This window comes from Eumetopias jubatus, unplaced genomic scaffold, assembly GCF_037043125.1.
Source record: "Eumetopias jubatus isolate StellerSeaLion01/CBP00866 unplaced genomic scaffold, mEumJub1_p1.0 scaffold_1, whole genome shotgun sequence".
NCBI lineage: Eukaryota > Metazoa > Chordata > Mammalia > Carnivora > Otariidae > Eumetopias > Eumetopias jubatus.
This window is the reverse complement of record NW_028274807.1, coordinates 130,073,950-130,091,783: the sequence shown is the minus strand read 5'-3', so window position 1 is coordinate 130,091,783 and position 17,834 is coordinate 130,073,950. Positions and strand designations below refer to the sequence as shown.

Genomic DNA, 17,834 nt, shown 5'->3' with positions numbered 1-17,834 from the left:
GTGATCATCAAGAGGAAGTTTTGATATTAGGTGTTCTAACTAGTTGGCCATTGGTGTGAGAAAGCACTCTTTCAATTAATCAGAGGAAAGAATAGCAACAGTGAAGATTATGGATAGCTTTATAAAAGCCATCATTTTTTAAGAGAATGGACAATTAGAAGATATCTTTATATACCAATTACAATTAATAAATTCATATGCTGTACTCTTACCAATGACTTAATTGGTAGCAGGTTTGTCTTGTACGTCTTACTTAGGTCTTCTGTATATACTGCCTTTTACTATCCTTTGTGTTCTTACCTTGTACTGGATAGTTTTTCTTGTGTACCTCGTTTAGGCTACATAAGGTCTTTTTTCCCCCCTGCTCTACTGAGGTGTAATTGACAAGTAAAAATTGTATTATTTAAAATGGTGTACAATGTGATGATTTGAAGTACATATCCATTGTGAAATGATTACTGCTATCAAGCTAAACGTGTGTTAATTAACACATCTGTCACCTCTCATAGTTACCTTTTTTTCCTTTTATGGTAAGAACATAATATCTAGTCTCAGCAGATTTCAAGTATATAGTTCAGTATTGTTAACTATAGCCATCATGCTGTGTGTATAGATCCCCAAAAGTTACTATTCTTAAAACTGAAAGTTTGTACCCTCTGACCAAGGTCTTCCCATTTCCCTTACCTTACCCCCATACCCCCATGCCCCTGGCAACCCCCATTCTACTCTGCTTCTATGCATTCAACTTTTTAGATTCCACGTATAAGTGGAATAATACAGTATTTGTCTTTTTGTGTCTGGCTTATTTATGCTTATTTTATTAATGTAAATGTCCTCCAGTTTCATCCATGTTGTTGGAAATGGCAGGATCCTTCATTTTTATGGCTGAATAATACTCCATTGTATATACATATAGCATATTTTTTTTTATCCATTCATCCCTTGACAAACAGGTTGTTTCTATTTCTTGTCTTTGTTAATGTTGCAATGAACTTGGAAGTGCAGACAGACAGCTCTTCGAGATACTGATTTGATTTTCTTTGGATATATACCCAGAAGTGAGATTGCAGGATCCTTTGGTAGTTTTATATTTAACTTTTTGAGGAACCTTCATACTGTTTTCCATGGTGGCTGTACCAATTTACATTCAACCAAGAGTGTACAAGCATTCTCTTTTCTCCACATCTTCGCCAACATGTTATCTCTCTTCTTTTTGATACTAGTCCTATTAGGTGTGAGGTGAAAACTCACTGTGATTTTGCTTTGCATTTTCCCTAATGTTTAGTGAGTAGAGCACCTTTTCATGTACCTGTGGACAATTGTATGTCTTTTCTAGAAAAATATTTATTTAGGTCCTTTGTCTATTTTTAAAAATCAGGTTATTTATTTGGGTGTTTTTTTGTTTTTGTTTTTTTGCTGTTGAGTTATGTGAGTTCCTTATATATTTTGGATATTAATCTGTTATTGGATATATATGGATTACAGATATTTTCTCCCATTCCATAGGTTGACTTTTCATTTTGTTGATACTTTCCTTTGCTGTGCAGAAGCTTTTTAGTTTGATATAGTCCCACATGTTTGCCTTTGTTGCCTGTGTTTTTGGTGTAATGTCCAAAAAATCATTAGGATGTATAAGGTCTTTGAAGGTGGAGATGATATATGACATTTCATAATTTCTTGGTGTGTGTATAGTAGAGTAGAAATATTAATATGAAATATTTGTTGAATCAGTTGCTGTTATAATTTTGAATGTTTTACAAATGAGGTATTCTTGCCAAAAGGTTTTTAGATTATTTCAGTGTACTGAATTTTGAGTGGGATGGAACAAATCTCAACATCCTTTAGAAACTTTTTTATACTCAGAATTAGACAAGTTCGGGATTGTTAACATTTCATTTTCAAATCATGAGAGTAGATGTAGGATACAGATTTTGGACTAAGATTTGGAACTGATGTAGAGCCTGAAGGGTCCTTGGATATGATGCAACAAGTCATATTACTGATTAAATTAGGAAACTGAAGAAGGCCTAGATTGCTTAAGCTCCTGTAAGCACTTGTTGCTTATGTAAAAAACCTGGGTGTTGTTTGTAATTACCATTTTCTCCCTCACCCCTACAGCCTATCTACTAGTATGTCTTGTAAATCCTGTTCCTAAAATATATCTCAGTTTCTGCATTTACATCCTCAACATCTTAGTTCAAATTACCTACTTTTTGGATTATTGCAACAGTCTCCTGATTAGTCCTTTGGCTTCCATTCTTCTCAAATTTGTTCTCTACACTGAAGCCACATAATCTTTGTAAAGCAAATCATGATGATTGTCTTGCTTAAAAATTTCTAATGACTTTTCAATCACTTAGAAAATACAAACTTTATATTGGCTTACAAAGCCCTATATAGTCTTGAGTTTACCTATTTCTCCCAACTACATCTATTACTGTTCCTGATGGTTGTTTGCTGCAGCCACATGGACCTTCCTCTAGTTTTTTCCCCTCCAAGAAATTTTTTCCTTCTACAGTTTATCGCAGTTTGCAATTATATAATATTTATTTGTGTGTAAGCTCCGTTAGAGTGAGGAATGACTGTTTATTCATAATTTTGTTTCCTTAGCATAACAGAAAGCCTGGCACATAGTAGATGATGAATAAATATAGATGAACGGATGAGTCATTGACTGGATGTTACTGAGCCTCCACTTCCCATATATAACTTGGGTAGTAGTACCCACAAGAAGTGATGAGGATTCAGTGAGAATATTTTTTTTAAGATTTTATTTATTTATTGAGAGAGAGAGAGAGAGAGAGAGCAGGAGTAGGGCCAGAAGGAGAGAGAATCTCAAGCAGACTCGATGCTGAGCACAGAGCCCGATGCAGGTCCCGATCCCATGACTCTGAGGTCATGACCCGAGCTGAAAGCAAGAGTCAGATGCCTAACAACTGAGCCACCCAGGCACCCCACAGTGAGACTGTTTGTGATAAATATTTGTTTCCTTCTCCCTCCACTGATTTTTCTTTGCTTACCCAGTGTAATATAGCAGATTCATTCTTTGAGCCTTTTTCTGCTCATTGTTTCTATGTAGTTTGTTGCAATTAATGTTTATAATTCATTTTATTTATTGAAAATTTAACTATAGGGCGCCTGGGTGGCTCAGTTGGTTAAACGACTGCCTTCGGCTCAGGTCATGATCCTGGAGTCCCTGGATCGAGTCCCACATCAGGCTCCCTGCTCGGCAGGGAGTCTGCTTCTCCCTCTGACCCTTTTCCCTCTTGTGCTCTCTGTCTCTCATTCTCTCTCTCTCAAATAAATAAATAAAATAAAAAAAAAAGAAAATTTAACTATACTGTACTAAAATGTGGATCACTGATTGATGACTGAAGGAAGAGTAAGGTTATCATTTAGTGTTAGCTTTAGGTCAGAGTAAAAGAGACTCAATCCCATTGTCTTAAACAAGGTAGAATTTCTGTTTCTTTGTAACACAAGAGTTTGGGAGATGGGCAGTCTAGGGCTTTTATGGAAGTTCTCTCCCACAGAGCCCTCAAGGGACCCAGATCCCCTGTAGCCTACTCTTCTACCACCCTAGATTCTGGTCCTTGTTTGGTTTAAGATGTTGGTGAGTCATCCATGTTCCAGGAAGCAGGGTGGATATACCATTTGTCCTTGTAGAAATAGGAAGTTTTCTGGAAACCACATAATACCTCTACTTAAAATGCTGGTCAGAACTTTGTCTTGTGGCTCCCAGCTACAAGGGAGGCTGAGAAGTATAGACTTTGTTCTGTGAGGCTCTGAACTTACCTAAAAATTAAATGTTCTAGTTGAATGCAAGATGGGAAGAATAGATGCAGACTATGGATGGGTCTTTGTAAAGAACACTTCAGAGTAATAATAGGTAATATTAATATGTTTACAATGTGCGGTATATGATAATATTAATAATGGAAGGGTTAACAATTTGTTATTAACATTATAACATACCAGTGGGATCAAACCACTTGAGATCATTGGATAACAGTGGTTGTCAGCCATTTTGGAAGTATGGTGGGTAACATTTAAAAAAATAGCCTAGTTTGTAAATACATTATGTACAGAGAATTAATTTGCATGTGTTATAAGAATTTTGAATTCTTCATTTTTAAATAGTCATTTTTCAGTGGCTGTACTAAGAACAGGGAAATCTGACCAATAACATAAAGAACAGCTATTTACATGTGGCTCTCCAGTTTTCCCAACACCATTTGTTGAAGAGAATGTCTTTTCCATTGGACATTCTTTCCTGCTTTGTCAAAGATTAGTTGACCATAGAGTTGAGGGCCAATTTCTGGGCTCTCTGTTCTGTTCCATTGATCTGTGTGTCTGTTTTTTGTGCTAGTACCATACTGTCTTGATGATGACAGCTTTGTAATAGAGCTTGAAGTCTGGAATTGTGATGCCACCAGCTTTGCTTTTCTTTTTCAACAGTCCTCTGGCTGTTCGGGGTCTTTTTTGGTTCCATACAGATTTTAGAATTATTTGTTCCATTTCTTTGAGAAGAGTTGATGGTATTTTGATAGGGACTAACATAACATAATAAAATAAAATTAAAAAAAAAGAACAGCTATTAAAAAAAATTTTTTCCTTCCCTCTCCTTCTGCCCCATTTTCTTTTAAATCTGTTCATAGGACTTTTTCTAAAATAGGCAGATAAAGCCTAGCTCAAGAAGATTGTTCAGGATTCATGAACTATGAGAAAGTTTCTGAAATGTGGTTTAAACCCACTTCCTTAACATACTTCACCACAAGCTTTTTATTTTTTAATACTCAGAGACTAGCTTGGTACAGAGTAGCCACTTTATACACCCTAAAATTCCTTTTCTATGATAATCAATATGGAGGTCACAGATCAATATGGAGGAGCACAGATAAGATGAGCTTTGGATTGAATCTCTATACAGAAAGAAAAAATCATTTGTGTCAGAAAAAGGAATTCTGGCATAACAAAATTAGGAACCTAAAAAAAAAAATCTTTCAGGACATTAAATATCTTACCATTAAAAGTTTAAACCAGCTTTACTGTTACATGATTCTGTGAGAAGTAGGAGTAAGCTGTTGATAGAATACATTTTAACATGAAGAATGGAAGGATTATGAAGTTGGCAGAGTTTAAATTTGTTGGCTTATTAAAAATTTAATCTAATTTGGCCTAAAAAGTAAGTGCCTCAAGAAAAAAAACCACATCCCTTTGCCATTGTTCAACTGAAAACAAAAATTATTGAACTTAAGTTTGCACAGTCTTTGTCAATAATGTTTCATCATAAATAACTTTGTACATTCCTAATTTCTTAAAATTTGACCTGTCTCCTTTTCCTTTAAGATACGAGTTCCTTGAGATTAAGGGCCTGTCTTATTTAGTAGAAGGTGTAAAATAGTGCCATATGGTGCTGTTAGCTTAAATAATAAAAAATAGTGAAGTATTTATCTCTGGTTTTTTCATCTGTTTTTGATTGTATAGGATATCATGGGCCAGTAATTTTTACCTTTCTCTTCCCTTAGAGTGTAAAATACAGTGAATGTGGAAGAATAGTAAAACCCCTAGTCCTACTTCTTGCCTTAATTTACTGCTTCCTCCCCAAACGCTTAGTTTGGTTACTGGAGTGTTATGACAAACGTCTAGCAGTGTCTTAAGAGGCCTGAAAAGGGGGGGGCGGGTGGAGTATGGGGAGTTGTACTTAAGCAACTGAATTGCAATTTCCAGACACCAGTCTGAATCACCTCTCCAGTAGGGGGAGAAACTACCGCCCTGACGGGATATCATTCTATTACCCTAAATATCCATAATAATAAGACTGTCTTCATTTTATTTCAAACTAGATTCTGTTAATGTCCTTTAATAGATGTTGAAATGAGACACGGAGAGGTTAAGTAACTTGCTCAAGGTCATACTTAGGTTTGTTAGTAGGAAGTTAGATTAGAACACAGGCAGTTTGACTACAAAGCCTATGTTCTCAGTCAGTCACGGAGCTATTACTGTATTTCTCCTAGATAAAAATCTCTGGAGATTATTCTTCTTATAAGTGTAAGGAAATTTGGGCTCAAGGAATTTGCCTGGCCCAAGGACACAGCTAATCAGTAATGGAATCAGAATTTGAATTCCAGGTAGGCTGATTCCTGAGGCCTTAATTTTAGCTGTCATCCTATATCATTGTTTTATATCCTGTCAACTTCTGCATGTTAAGTTGATTACCTACTAGAGGTACGAAACTCATTTTACTGTACCTTAATACCTGTTGTGTTTTCTGATTAAAGTATGTGTGTGTGTATATATAATATATATACTCTTTTTTTTTAAATTTTAGAGAGAGAGAGAGCGTGCATGAGTGGGAGGGGCAGAGGGAGAGGGAGAGAGACTCTCAAGCGGACTCCAGGCTGAGTGTGAGCTGTCGTGAGGCTTGATCTCAGGACTCTGAGATCATGACCTGAGCTGAAACCAAGAGTTAGAACCTTAACTGACTTATCTCCCAGGCACCCCTTAAGCTATACGTATTCATATATACATATGAATTCCCTGTTGTTGTTTTTTTCAGGTCCCTTTTTTTATAATTTTGCCACGCAATTTCCAGAGTCTTGTGACATAATGGGATTCTTTTCAATGAAATTGTTTTTAAGTGGAAGAAAGTGGAAGGGAAGTAATTGTGTGCACACGGTGTATATAAAAACATAGTCCCTGCCTTCAAGGAGCTTGTTGTGCTCTGGCCAGGAAAGACCTAAGTATGGAAGTTGACGTAAAACAAGAGATCCTGTTTAAGTAGGTGAACTTATACACTGGATACTTTGGAACAAGTTAAAGTTGTCTATATAAAAAGAGCTTTTTGTTTGGGGTGGGGGGAAAAAAATAAACCTGAAGATAGAATATAGGATACTGTTATCATAGTGGTTTCATTTTCACATGTTTCACATATCAAGATGAGATTTTTGATTTAGCCATGTGGAGATAGTTAACATCATTTTGTATGTCAAAATATTTGCATATCTTTAATTTGGCTTAAAACCATTTTATGTGTTTTTAAAATACAACTATGAATTGTTAGCATATTTTAGTATCTTGATACAATTATGTTAAGATTACAGGTTTTTTCATAGATTGACATTTAGTGGTTTTGTTCTTAAAGTCTGGCATTCTTACATTATCTATATCATGCTGGGGTTTTTTTTTATGTTTTGGTAAGTAAATTGGCTTAAACACATGTGATAACAGTAGCCCTGAATTACCCATTCAAAAATAACTTGTTTAGGAATATTATGGCAATAAATAGTATATTCCTTTGTTACCTAAACATTTCACAACCATTATGGATTACCAGTCTTTTAAGATTACTCTTACAGTCTAGGTGGTAAAGATCTTGAGAGAGATCTTGAGAAAGAGTGGAAGGGTGGGGGGTACATGTACAAGTGTGTACACTCAATGGAAGCAGAATAAGATTCAAAAGAGCAGTGTGTTTGGAATTAGGTACAACTTTACTAATTTATATGCCTTTGAATAAAATACTTAATTTTTGTGTCTGTTTTTTTCCTTTTATATGAAAACATAAGCTTATTGTATTAAATGAGAATGTACAACACTTAGTGCATCATAAATGTTCAAAAATAGCTATTAGGTTTATGAATAAAAATGCTAGTTGTTAGGAGAAAGAACAAAGATTGAAGGGAAACCATGGTATTTTCTTTGTAATTTTTTGTTGGGAAATATCTGATTTCTTTAGTAAATAGAGAAGAGGAAACCCAATTATAAATTGGTTGCCTTTGACACTTAATTTGTAGCTTTGGGGAAATTAATTTTATAGAGGAAGGAGAATCTTTGCTTTATGTTACCCTGTGCCTTTTTTGACATATAGAAAATTAATGCTAAGGACTTCAAACAATAGTTTCATGAAGCTGTTTAAAAGATTTTAAGGCTTTGTTCCATTTCTAGATGGGAAGGTAGAATTATTTAATTTCTTCAGTGAAATTCAGATGATCCACAGATGTTTTGAGTTAGGATTTTTACATTTTTACATTTTTATTTTTTCCCTTTAAATATATTTCCCTTTAAATATATTTCCCTTAAATATATGATAGATTAAATTCAACAACCTAGAAATTGTTAGTAAATCTTAAGTTTCTTTGTTTGAACTTTTTCCTTTTTTGAAAATAAATATATCTGGTTTATTAAAAAATGATCTTGGTAAAAAATAAGAATAAAATCTTAGATTTGTGTTTTTATGTTCTCATAAATATTTCTCCTTCATCTCTTTTATGGGCTCACTGCAGACATTCTTATTGCAGCTGTCATTATAGGGTTAAACATTTGCTATATTGTAACATACGAAAGCAGTTAAGCTGTTTGGAATTGTTTACTTGCTAAAACCAGTGTTAGTCAGCAGAGGCAGTACACCAGATTTCCTTGTGGCTTTTAGTGGAAAATGTTAAAAGCGCACTCATTTTTCAGTTATAGAATTTTTCAGTTTGATCTGGATTAGTCACAGAACTGGCATGAACCTTCTAATTGTGAAGGCTGTCCAAATGCACTATTTTTTTCTCCTGCTAGAGGAAGTTACATCCCGAGCAGTAGCTCAGATCTCTGGTAAGTGTAACATGTGAGCATTACTAGGCATTTCATCCTGCGGTTCTGCAGTCTTTGCTATTCAGACTGTTGCTCAGTTGGAATGCTTCTGTGGGGCCGATCCTGAGGTTCCGTAGATATTTTTTAAGGACTTACCCACTGGAGGTATTAGTGGCATTTTGCAAGATCATCTGAGGAACGGGAAAGCATCTGAAATCTACTGAAAGGGTAACTGTAGCGGTTTTTACAGTGGAAGGAAACTGTACTGGCACAGAGCAGATGATTGAATAAAGTAGTTGGCTCAAAGAAGATGCACAGTCTGCTGTTTTTTCCTGTGAATGAAGACTATTTAATGGAAGCTGTATTCATGTGGAGATCAAAGGAAACACTGGAATGATAAACTACTGGGGTTTTTTCTCTTTTTTTTTAAATGAAAAGCCTGAAGCAGTAATTTGAGCTCAAATGCCTTCTAATTCCTTCGCAGCCTGCCTGTTCCATTAGGATCCTCTGCTAACACTATTTCTGCCTGGTGCTGTGCCCTTTTGCTGGAGCAGCCACAGACAACTGCCTGATGGAGAAAGAATGAACGCTCTGCCTTGCTTATGCTATTGATGGGAATAAAGCTATCTGTGTTTCTTCTATTACATGGGATATCTGGATTAATCAAGCTGTATTCTAGTACCAAGAGTCCTATTGTCTCTTGTGGTCTGACTCATCGCATGTAAATGTACTGCAGCTTTGCTATTAATGCAGAGTGTTTTTTTTTTTTCTTTCCCAAACACAGAAAGAATTGTCAACCTCTGAGCTTTATTTTAAGAATTTGTGCTGAGCTCTAGATATTTTTTTTTCTGGATAATATCTGTATTAAACCAGAAGCTGAAGAAATGAAGACAAGTTAGAAGTGGAAACAAAATAGTGAGATTTTTTTTTTTTTTTTTAATTACAAGCAAGTCAGCTACTGGTAACTGTATGACCTTGCAGGCAAGAGTGGGTATAGCTGTAATCATCTCTGTCACAGTAATTGTTTCTCATTTCATTTTGTATTGTGTGGTGTTGTTGCCCCAAACAATGATCTTTTTATGCAAGTAAATTTCTGTGAGACAGAGAGCAATATGACTATTTTAGTAGGGGAAAAATATTTTTAAATGAGCTTGTGCTGGACTCCGTTTTAGTAATTGACATGTTGATGTGAAATTTCTTTTAAGTATTAGAGTAACCCAACAGAAGATAATAGAATTTTGTTGTTTTTAGGAAGTTATGTAGTCATAATTTTAAACTTCAGTTTTTCTGATAGTACTTATTAACTTTAAAAAACCAGCTGCGCTGTTCAGAGAATGATCCTAAGTGTTGTACAGAAGAGGAGGAAAAACTACTTGTGCTCTTCCAACTGTGACTTTTATCACATAGCTTGGGATTTAGTATTTTAAAAGAGCGAATGAGTCGAGTGTGTATTGTTGTTTTGGAGGAGGTAGAAGATGAATCTCCTGCATTCATTTCTAAATTGCCACAGGAAAATAAATCCCTACATTCACCACCTTCTGGAAGTGTATTGGTAAGATATGAGAGTTTATGTTTACTGTCTTCTGCTGAACTAGTAGGGTAAATTTTATCTTTTAAGAATAAATATAAGTTGGTTTCCACTAGTTTCATTAAAAACCCAAATAAAGCAATATAGGTATGTACATATGATATAGTATTACTTGGGTATAAAATGCACACATTTCTGATTTTTACTACTTTAGATGTTTAGATAACATTTCAGACTTTACTTACTGTCTCTTACTCTCTTAAAAAGACTTTTTTTAAAAGAATTGAGAATCGTAGTTCTGGCAACCACGTTTCTGTTTTCATTTTGTGGTTTTAAAAACTGCTGTAACAAGAATGAGGAACTGTATGTTTTAGGAAAGCTACGGCTAGAAATACCGAGGCACAGCCTTTTCTGTAATGAATTTTATGTATTTACACATAGCACTTTTATATGAAAAAGAATCAGACTTCATCCTTAACCTTACTTTCAATGTTGTTGTCAATTGGTTTCTTGTTTGACTAGTATAATATGATACCTTATCGGAGAGGCTGTGTTGTTAAGAAATTGTTATATTTAGATACACATGTTTGCCTCTTTGTGTTTTTCAGGTATATGGTATTTTTTGGTCTTTGGATAGTAGTGATTTTCATCAATTGACAGATTTTCTTCCTTGGATTTCTATCTGTATAACGTGTAATGCTAACCCATGCAAGTTATTTAATGCCCCAAACGAACTTTTCAAAAAGGCCTACTACCTTCACGGGCCTCAGTGTGGCCTAGGAATGGCTTGTTCGACAAGTTATGTTCCACAAGTAGATGTTGAGATGTCACACTTGTATTTGGAAGAGACTTTGTTTTTACCATATATACACACACATATATAAACAAAACACTTCTACTCACACAAAATAAAGTTTGCTTGTATTTACTATCTACCTAATTTTGGTTATACTGAACTGATTTTTTTTTTAATTAGGCCTTTTTTATTCGGGGAGGAATCCTGTACTTTCATATGATTTGACTTCCTGAAACTTTTGGTTAATGTCAAAAACCAAATTGATTATTGTTGCTAAAGGGGAGAAAAATTTTAGGTTTAAAAGTTATGTGGAAATATCTTTAGAATCATCCATGCAGTGTGATTAATATTTTTATTGCTCTCTTGTATTTTAGCCATCACTGGTGCAAGCTATATTTAATGGAGATCCTGATGAAGTTCGAGCACTAATATTTAAGAAAGAAGATGTTAACTTTCAGGTAAAACAATTAATTCACTGATACTGGCCTTTAAATCTACTTATAAAAACTCTTTCCCGGAGTTATGATTTCCTTAAAAAGACATAACACAGTTCTATAACAGTTGTTTTAAATGAAAGCAGAAGGGTCTTGAGGTAATTGCCTCAAAAGAAAGGGACTGGACATATATTCAGGATAAAGACTGTAACACAAGAGAGCTAGGAGCCTGTGAGGGTCCTTTGTTTCCCCATCTTTTTACTTGGAAATTTTTCCACAGGAAAGCTGAAAAAAAAAAATACTCTGAATACCCATATATCTTCCACGTAGATCCAGCATTGATAGCAATTTGCCACATTTGCTTTTCCCTCTTATATTTGCACGTATTATATATATACACACATATGCTTTTTCTTTTTCTTTTGCTGAATCCTTTTTGAAAGTAAGTTGTAGACATCATGACACTTCACTGTTAAATACTTGTATGCATTTTAGATGAGGGTTCTTTTTTGTGAACTTTAAAAGATATTTCTATTAAGTTTATATCTAATTTAATTATGAGATCAAATTTGTTTTCTTTAAATAAGCATTGTAAGCATTATACACAGACTCATCTGTTTGAGTCTCTCGGTAAAGAAAGACATATTTGAAGTGTCTCCAAACTAAGAGATATAGTGGATTTAACATTCAGGACTGACATGAGACACAGTTTTATAAAGATTGGGTATATGGATAATTTCCTCTGTGTTTCTCTAGTGGCTAATTTAATTTACTAAATTGAGGCTAAAAATACATAATTTACTATAGTAAGATCAGATTCATTAATGTGTGTTATTGATACTGGAAACACACTGACAATACATTTTTCATACATAATTCAGTCCTCTGAATTACTGGGGTGAGGGGCTCATGAATCATAAAGTTGCTATAGCAACACCAAAACAGATGACCAAAAATGATTGGTAATTCTGTGAAAACCTGCAGGTTCATCTCAAACTCTCATCTTTTCCTTCATTTTTTTGTACAGTACTACTATGGTAATATTAAGTAGCTATAAAAAGTATTTATCTTTTAAAAGTTGGATTATCCAAATAAATTTGATCTTTAGCTAAAATGGTTCATTCTAACATTAGTAGTGATCCAACAAAATGCTATCACAATGTTTTTTTTAAACCTTCCTAAGTGAATTGCCTTTAAGTTGATATTTATTGGATACATGCACCTAATTCAGGATGTACATATTTATTTTAAATGGAGTGCCTGTTTACTTTACCTAATTGGGGTGTCCTGAAGCTTTTCTTAGGACAGAAAATAATTATAGTGGTATAGACTTATGAAAAGGAGGAAAATGGCTTTCTCTTCTGCTTAACTCTAGTCTTTTGGGTTTGTTTGCTTGTTTTCTTAATAGTACTGACAAATCTTATCTTGGTGAGAAAGTTTGACTATAATGCTATTTACCATGATTAATGTCCCCATCATTACAAAGTCTCATTATAGTCAACACTGGTTTTTGCTATATTAATCAAATTATTTTAAATTAAAAAAATTAATCATTTTGAGCATCAGTTTATTCTGGTGTCATATCCTTGGGAACTATTGTGTATGTGTCACTAGTGTGTGACCCCCAAACATTTACAATTTTTAGCCTCTACTTACAGATTCCTTTCTTTACTTGCTTTTAACCATCATTTCTTAACATCTCCTAGCTTGTGCCCTTACTCTGAAACTTAGGGCAGAACTAAAAGCTAAGTTAGTATTTCAAATCAGTTGGCCCTTCTTGAGGGTGGGTGACTCTTCAGTTGTCTTCAGTGATTCATGGGTTTTTGACAAGTTTTTTTTATGGCTACTTTTTGGTCTTTTCTCATGTGGCTCAGTAGTTGAAAGTATTGTCATAATTTTACAATTTGTTAAATCCGTGGCCATTTTTCGAATTCAAGATAGTAAATTTTTTCTTTTAAGAGGTGATGTATATACATTTGTTTAGGAAAACAATGTTTTGTCGTATAAAATGACTCTTGATAAGTAATAAAATATATTTAAGCTTCATGTCAGCGTGACAGCAGTGTTTTTCAAAAATAAGTTTAAGTAATTGAGAATAACATCTTTTTGAAACTTACAGTTTTTGAAGTTATTTTTATAAATTTTTAGAATGGATATATAAATTCAGATTTGTTTCTATACTGAATAAACATTGTATTATTTTAGACTTATTATTTTAGTTTCTTCAGTCATGTCCTAAAGTTTTGAATACTGTGGACTACCAAAGAGTACCTTTTTTACTAACACACCTAATTGATTTTTAATAAAACTCTTAATTTAAAATTCATTTATATTATTTGGTCTGAGAAGGAAGTCTTCTATTGTAGAAGCTAGGTAAGATGGTTTCACTAGAAAATACTGAAATTTCATATTTGGAAGCTTTGGGCCACAAGTAATTGATTGCCTAACTAAATACAGGTTTATTGCTTATATAATTTAATCTAGAGCAAGGTGATTTGGGGGTTGGTTAAGACAGTAATGTCAGAGCTCTGGATGAGCTTTTCTGTGAGACTTTTAGCTTTCTCCTCATAGTAGGTATGACTGCTGCGTTATGTGCTTATGAGAAACAACCAAAGAAAGTGGAAAGGGGACACTCACTGTAAGTTTCCTTTTTTTCTTTGTTTCTTTTTGTAATCAAGCAAAGGCATCTTTTTCAAAATCCCCTCAAAACTCCCCTCAGGTTCCGTTGGTTACTAGCTTACTCTAAACCAATCCATCAACAGAGGTAGAATGGGATTAACTTCTTGCTTAGATCAATCATTGTTTATTACCTGGTTTATTCCCTGGGGCAAGAATAGAGGCTTTCCGTCACTGGTTATATTGCCATTCCATATATGGAGAAAATCAACATTTTCATAGGAAGGCATAAAGGGAAAATAATTGTTTGGATAGGTAACCTAATAGAAGATTTTTGATTGCCTAGAAGCAGTTGAAATAGCAAACTTTTGGAAAAATAAAAGTCACTTGGAAGAAGCACTATTAATCAAAAGGGTGAAACACAGTATAAAGGCAGAGTGGTATGTATATGTAGTGTAAAGAACAATTGGAATAGAAGTTATTAGAACTAAGTACTCATATTTTCTTACCTTGTTACCTATATATACTACTTGAGCAAATCCATTTAAGTTCTTTGGGACTAACTTTTCTTTTGTAAAATGTGTGGGGTTACAATAATGGACTTCAGTGCTTTTTCAACTCCAAATTTAAGATGATCTAAAAATTCTGAATGACCTGCGTTTGCCCAGAAGGTTTCATTTGTATTTCTAAATATATGTAGCCAAGGGTGCCTGAGTGGCTCAGTCAGTTAAGTGACTGCCTTCAGTTCAGGTCATAATCCCAGGACCCTACATAATCAAGCCCTACATCAGGTTCCAGCAGGGGAGTCTGCTTCTCCCTCTCCCCTTGCTCATGTTCTCTCTCTCACTCACTCTCTCCCTTTCAAATAAATAAAAATCTTCATAAGTAAATGAATGAATGTAGCCAAAATAATAGTTATTATTACTTACTTTCCCTAGGATTTACTAAAACTTAAGGCCATGTTGTGGAGCCCAAATGATTTAGTCTGAAATATTAATAACACATTTCAGAGGAAAGGTCTGACTTTGTAAGAAAACTATTTTCTACACATAGAAGTTTTCTTCTATCCAGAGTGATAAAAATTGGTGTTAATTATAGAATTTTATTTCACAGACAGTGATATGCCTAAGCCTTCTTATGTTACGTGATTCAGTTCATACTGCAATCTCGTAAACTTGGTAGGTTAACATTTCCATTCCACCAATAGTTAACAAAACTAAAACTCAGAAAGGTTGAACATCTCCAGGATCAGTAAGTATAGAAGAACAGGAATTTGAACCCATGTCAGACTTGATAGTAACTGAGGAAATAAAGTAAATTGGAGAAAGAGAAATACATTTTCTTTTGTCACATAGTGCCATAAAGCAATAATGGTTCAAAAATGGATTTTTCCCCCTAAAAGTTATGGCCATGTTCTGTGGATTCCTACCTTTTAAACTGTAATGCAAGTTGTGATCCTAATTTTCATACCAAGTGCTATTAAATGTCAGCATTACAAATGAATGAATACATAAGCCTCCCTGGTGCCTAATTTTTTGGCTAGATAAAAACGTCATTCAAAGAAATATCAAACTCTAGGGGTAATTATAATCTAGCCAGTGCTGTTTTTAGTGTTTAAAACAGAGGAAGGCTTAGATTATGAGTGACCCTTTTTAAACACAAAAGAGTTGATTTAAGAGCTAGTCAATAAGTAGACCTTACCTATATCTATCATATAACTTAATATTTTTGGAAATGCTATCTTGTATATTTTATTCGCTTCTGAATTTAGCTTTATCATTTGAAATATTTGGGGATTGATTTGCCCAAGTAGCCTTCCAAATTATTAACATCTTTTAAGCTTTCCAAAAATACTTTCTGGGATCACTGAAATGATACTGATTTTACTTTGTCAGATGAAGTGCTCGGCAAGTACACATACATACATATATCATACAAGCAGATCATTAGTTTTCATTATTATTGTAATAATATTGTTGGCAGTTAACACAAAGTAGTAAATCCTAAGTTTACACAGGTTGCCTGAATTCCACACATCCCCACCCTTCACCATGTTCTCTAGTCTTTTCTGGAAATCAGCAAGAAGTGCTCTAATCTTCAACCAGTCTTTCTTATGGTCACATGTCACTTCTGCTGGCTTCCAGTATACCAAGCTGTTGATGTTCCTAAGCTCTTAAAACCTCTTTGCTCAGTTACTTGAGGTCATGTGTACTGTCTGTCCTAAAACTATACACATGTACACGCTGTACGCATGTACATGGTCTTCTGTAGCTACTCACAGTTAACTAGTATTGGAACCCATAACTCTGAGCCCCATGTCAGGTGTACCCACCCAACTTCCAGCTGGCTTCCATGGGACGTGGAGTAAAAAGGGGGGAGTGAAGAAGAGAGAAGAACCAACTCAGTTAACACCCAGGAGAGAATTCCTCTATAGTTTCTCCATGCCTAGAAATGACACCTCTCCTCTATTCTTGCCAGTGCTTCTAGATTCTGGCTTCAGATTTTTAAATTTTCTTCACCAATGTGCAGTTTTCCCCGAAGATCTATAAATGAGTGTATGTACTAAATGTCATTGTGACTAAATGGCTTTTGGGTGGTTCTGAAACAGAGACGGTATTATCTAAATGAAACCAGCTGTTTTTGCAGCTAGAAACTGATGGTGGCTTATTTTTATGTTTCAGTCATGTATCATTTTTTATTTAGCATATACACATTTTGCATCTTTTATTTTTCACCCCCATTTTATTTGGGGAGTATATATTGGGAATGTGGTACATTAATAGTCCTTGTTAGTAATGAGAGCTTCCTCATTTTTCTTGATAGCCATATAGTTTTGCATTGTTTATAATGTAATTTATTTTACCAGTCTCCCTTTTAAAAAACAGCATTTGGATTATTTTTAATCTTGCTAATTGGAAATAAAGTGGGATCCAAGAAAACAAAAATTCTGCTTCAGTGGACATGCAAAAATTTTAGAATGTTTGTATTTATTATGAATTATTAAATTATTGTCTTTCCAAATAGACTAAATGTAGTCTAAGTTCTTTGAAGTAATTTTCCTGGACATCTATATATAAGTAGGTGTTGGGTAAACAATGATACTTTTAATAGAGATGAAGTCTCTTTACTCATATACTCAGCAGTAAAGCTGATGATTTTTTTTTTATACTTATTACATATAAATAAACAATGATAGTTACATCGTATAGCAGAATGTCATAAATTCTGTCCTAAGTTTCAGACGGAGCTGAAGTTACTAATTGGTCTGTTAGGTCGCAGCTAGCACCTCAGCCTTTTGTTTTGTTTTGTTTTGTTTTGGTGAGGTATAATTGACATACAATAAATTGCATATATTTAAATTGTACTATTTTCATAAGTTTTGGCATGTGCATATACCTATAAAACCATCACCTTAATCAAAGTAGCTAACATTTCTGTCACTCCCAAAAGATTCCATTTGCCCCTAATCTCTGATCTGTTTTGTGTCACTATAGGTTAATTTGTATTTTCTAGAGGTTTGTATAAATGAAATGATATAATATGTCTTCGTTTTGCCTAGCTTTTTTTTCACTCAGTATAATTATTTTGAATTTTATCCATGCTATGGCATGTGTTAACAGTAGTAGTCCATTGTATCTATAAACACAATTATGTTTATCCACTGAACTATTGGTGGACATTTGCATTGTTTCCCTTTTTCATCTATTACAAATAAAGCTACTATGAACCTTTCTGTATAAGTCTTTATATGAACATAGGCTTTGCTTTCTCTTGGGTAAATATCTAGTGTAAGGTCAGACCATATGGTAGGTATATGTTTAACTTTTTAAGAAATTGCCAACTGTTTCCAAATTGGTTGTATCATTATACATTCCCACCAACAAGATAT

General features: G+C 34.2%; 1 protein-coding gene across 7 annotated transcripts in view; it reads left to right on the top strand.

Moving 5' to 3' along the window:
• The window catches only part of ANKRD28 (ankyrin repeat domain 28), a 193,984-nt gene that overhangs the window by 64,633 nt on the left and 111,517 nt on the right, over positions 1-17,834 (top strand). For 3 of the 7 annotated variants that reach the window (XM_028099160.2, XM_028099159.2, XM_028099162.2), the window contains exons 1-2: positions 8,665-10,123; positions 11,270-11,353. In XM_028099160.2, coding sequence (XP_027954961.1) covers positions 10,007-10,123; positions 11,270-11,353 — 201 coding nt within the window. In that variant the 5' untranslated portion in view covers positions 8,665-10,006. Of the gene's footprint in view, positions 1-8,664; positions 10,124-11,269; positions 11,354-17,834 lie in introns of those variants that run through there. The other 4 variants (XM_028099161.2, XM_088026240.1, XM_088026242.1 and 1 more) reach the window with 2 other exon arrangements.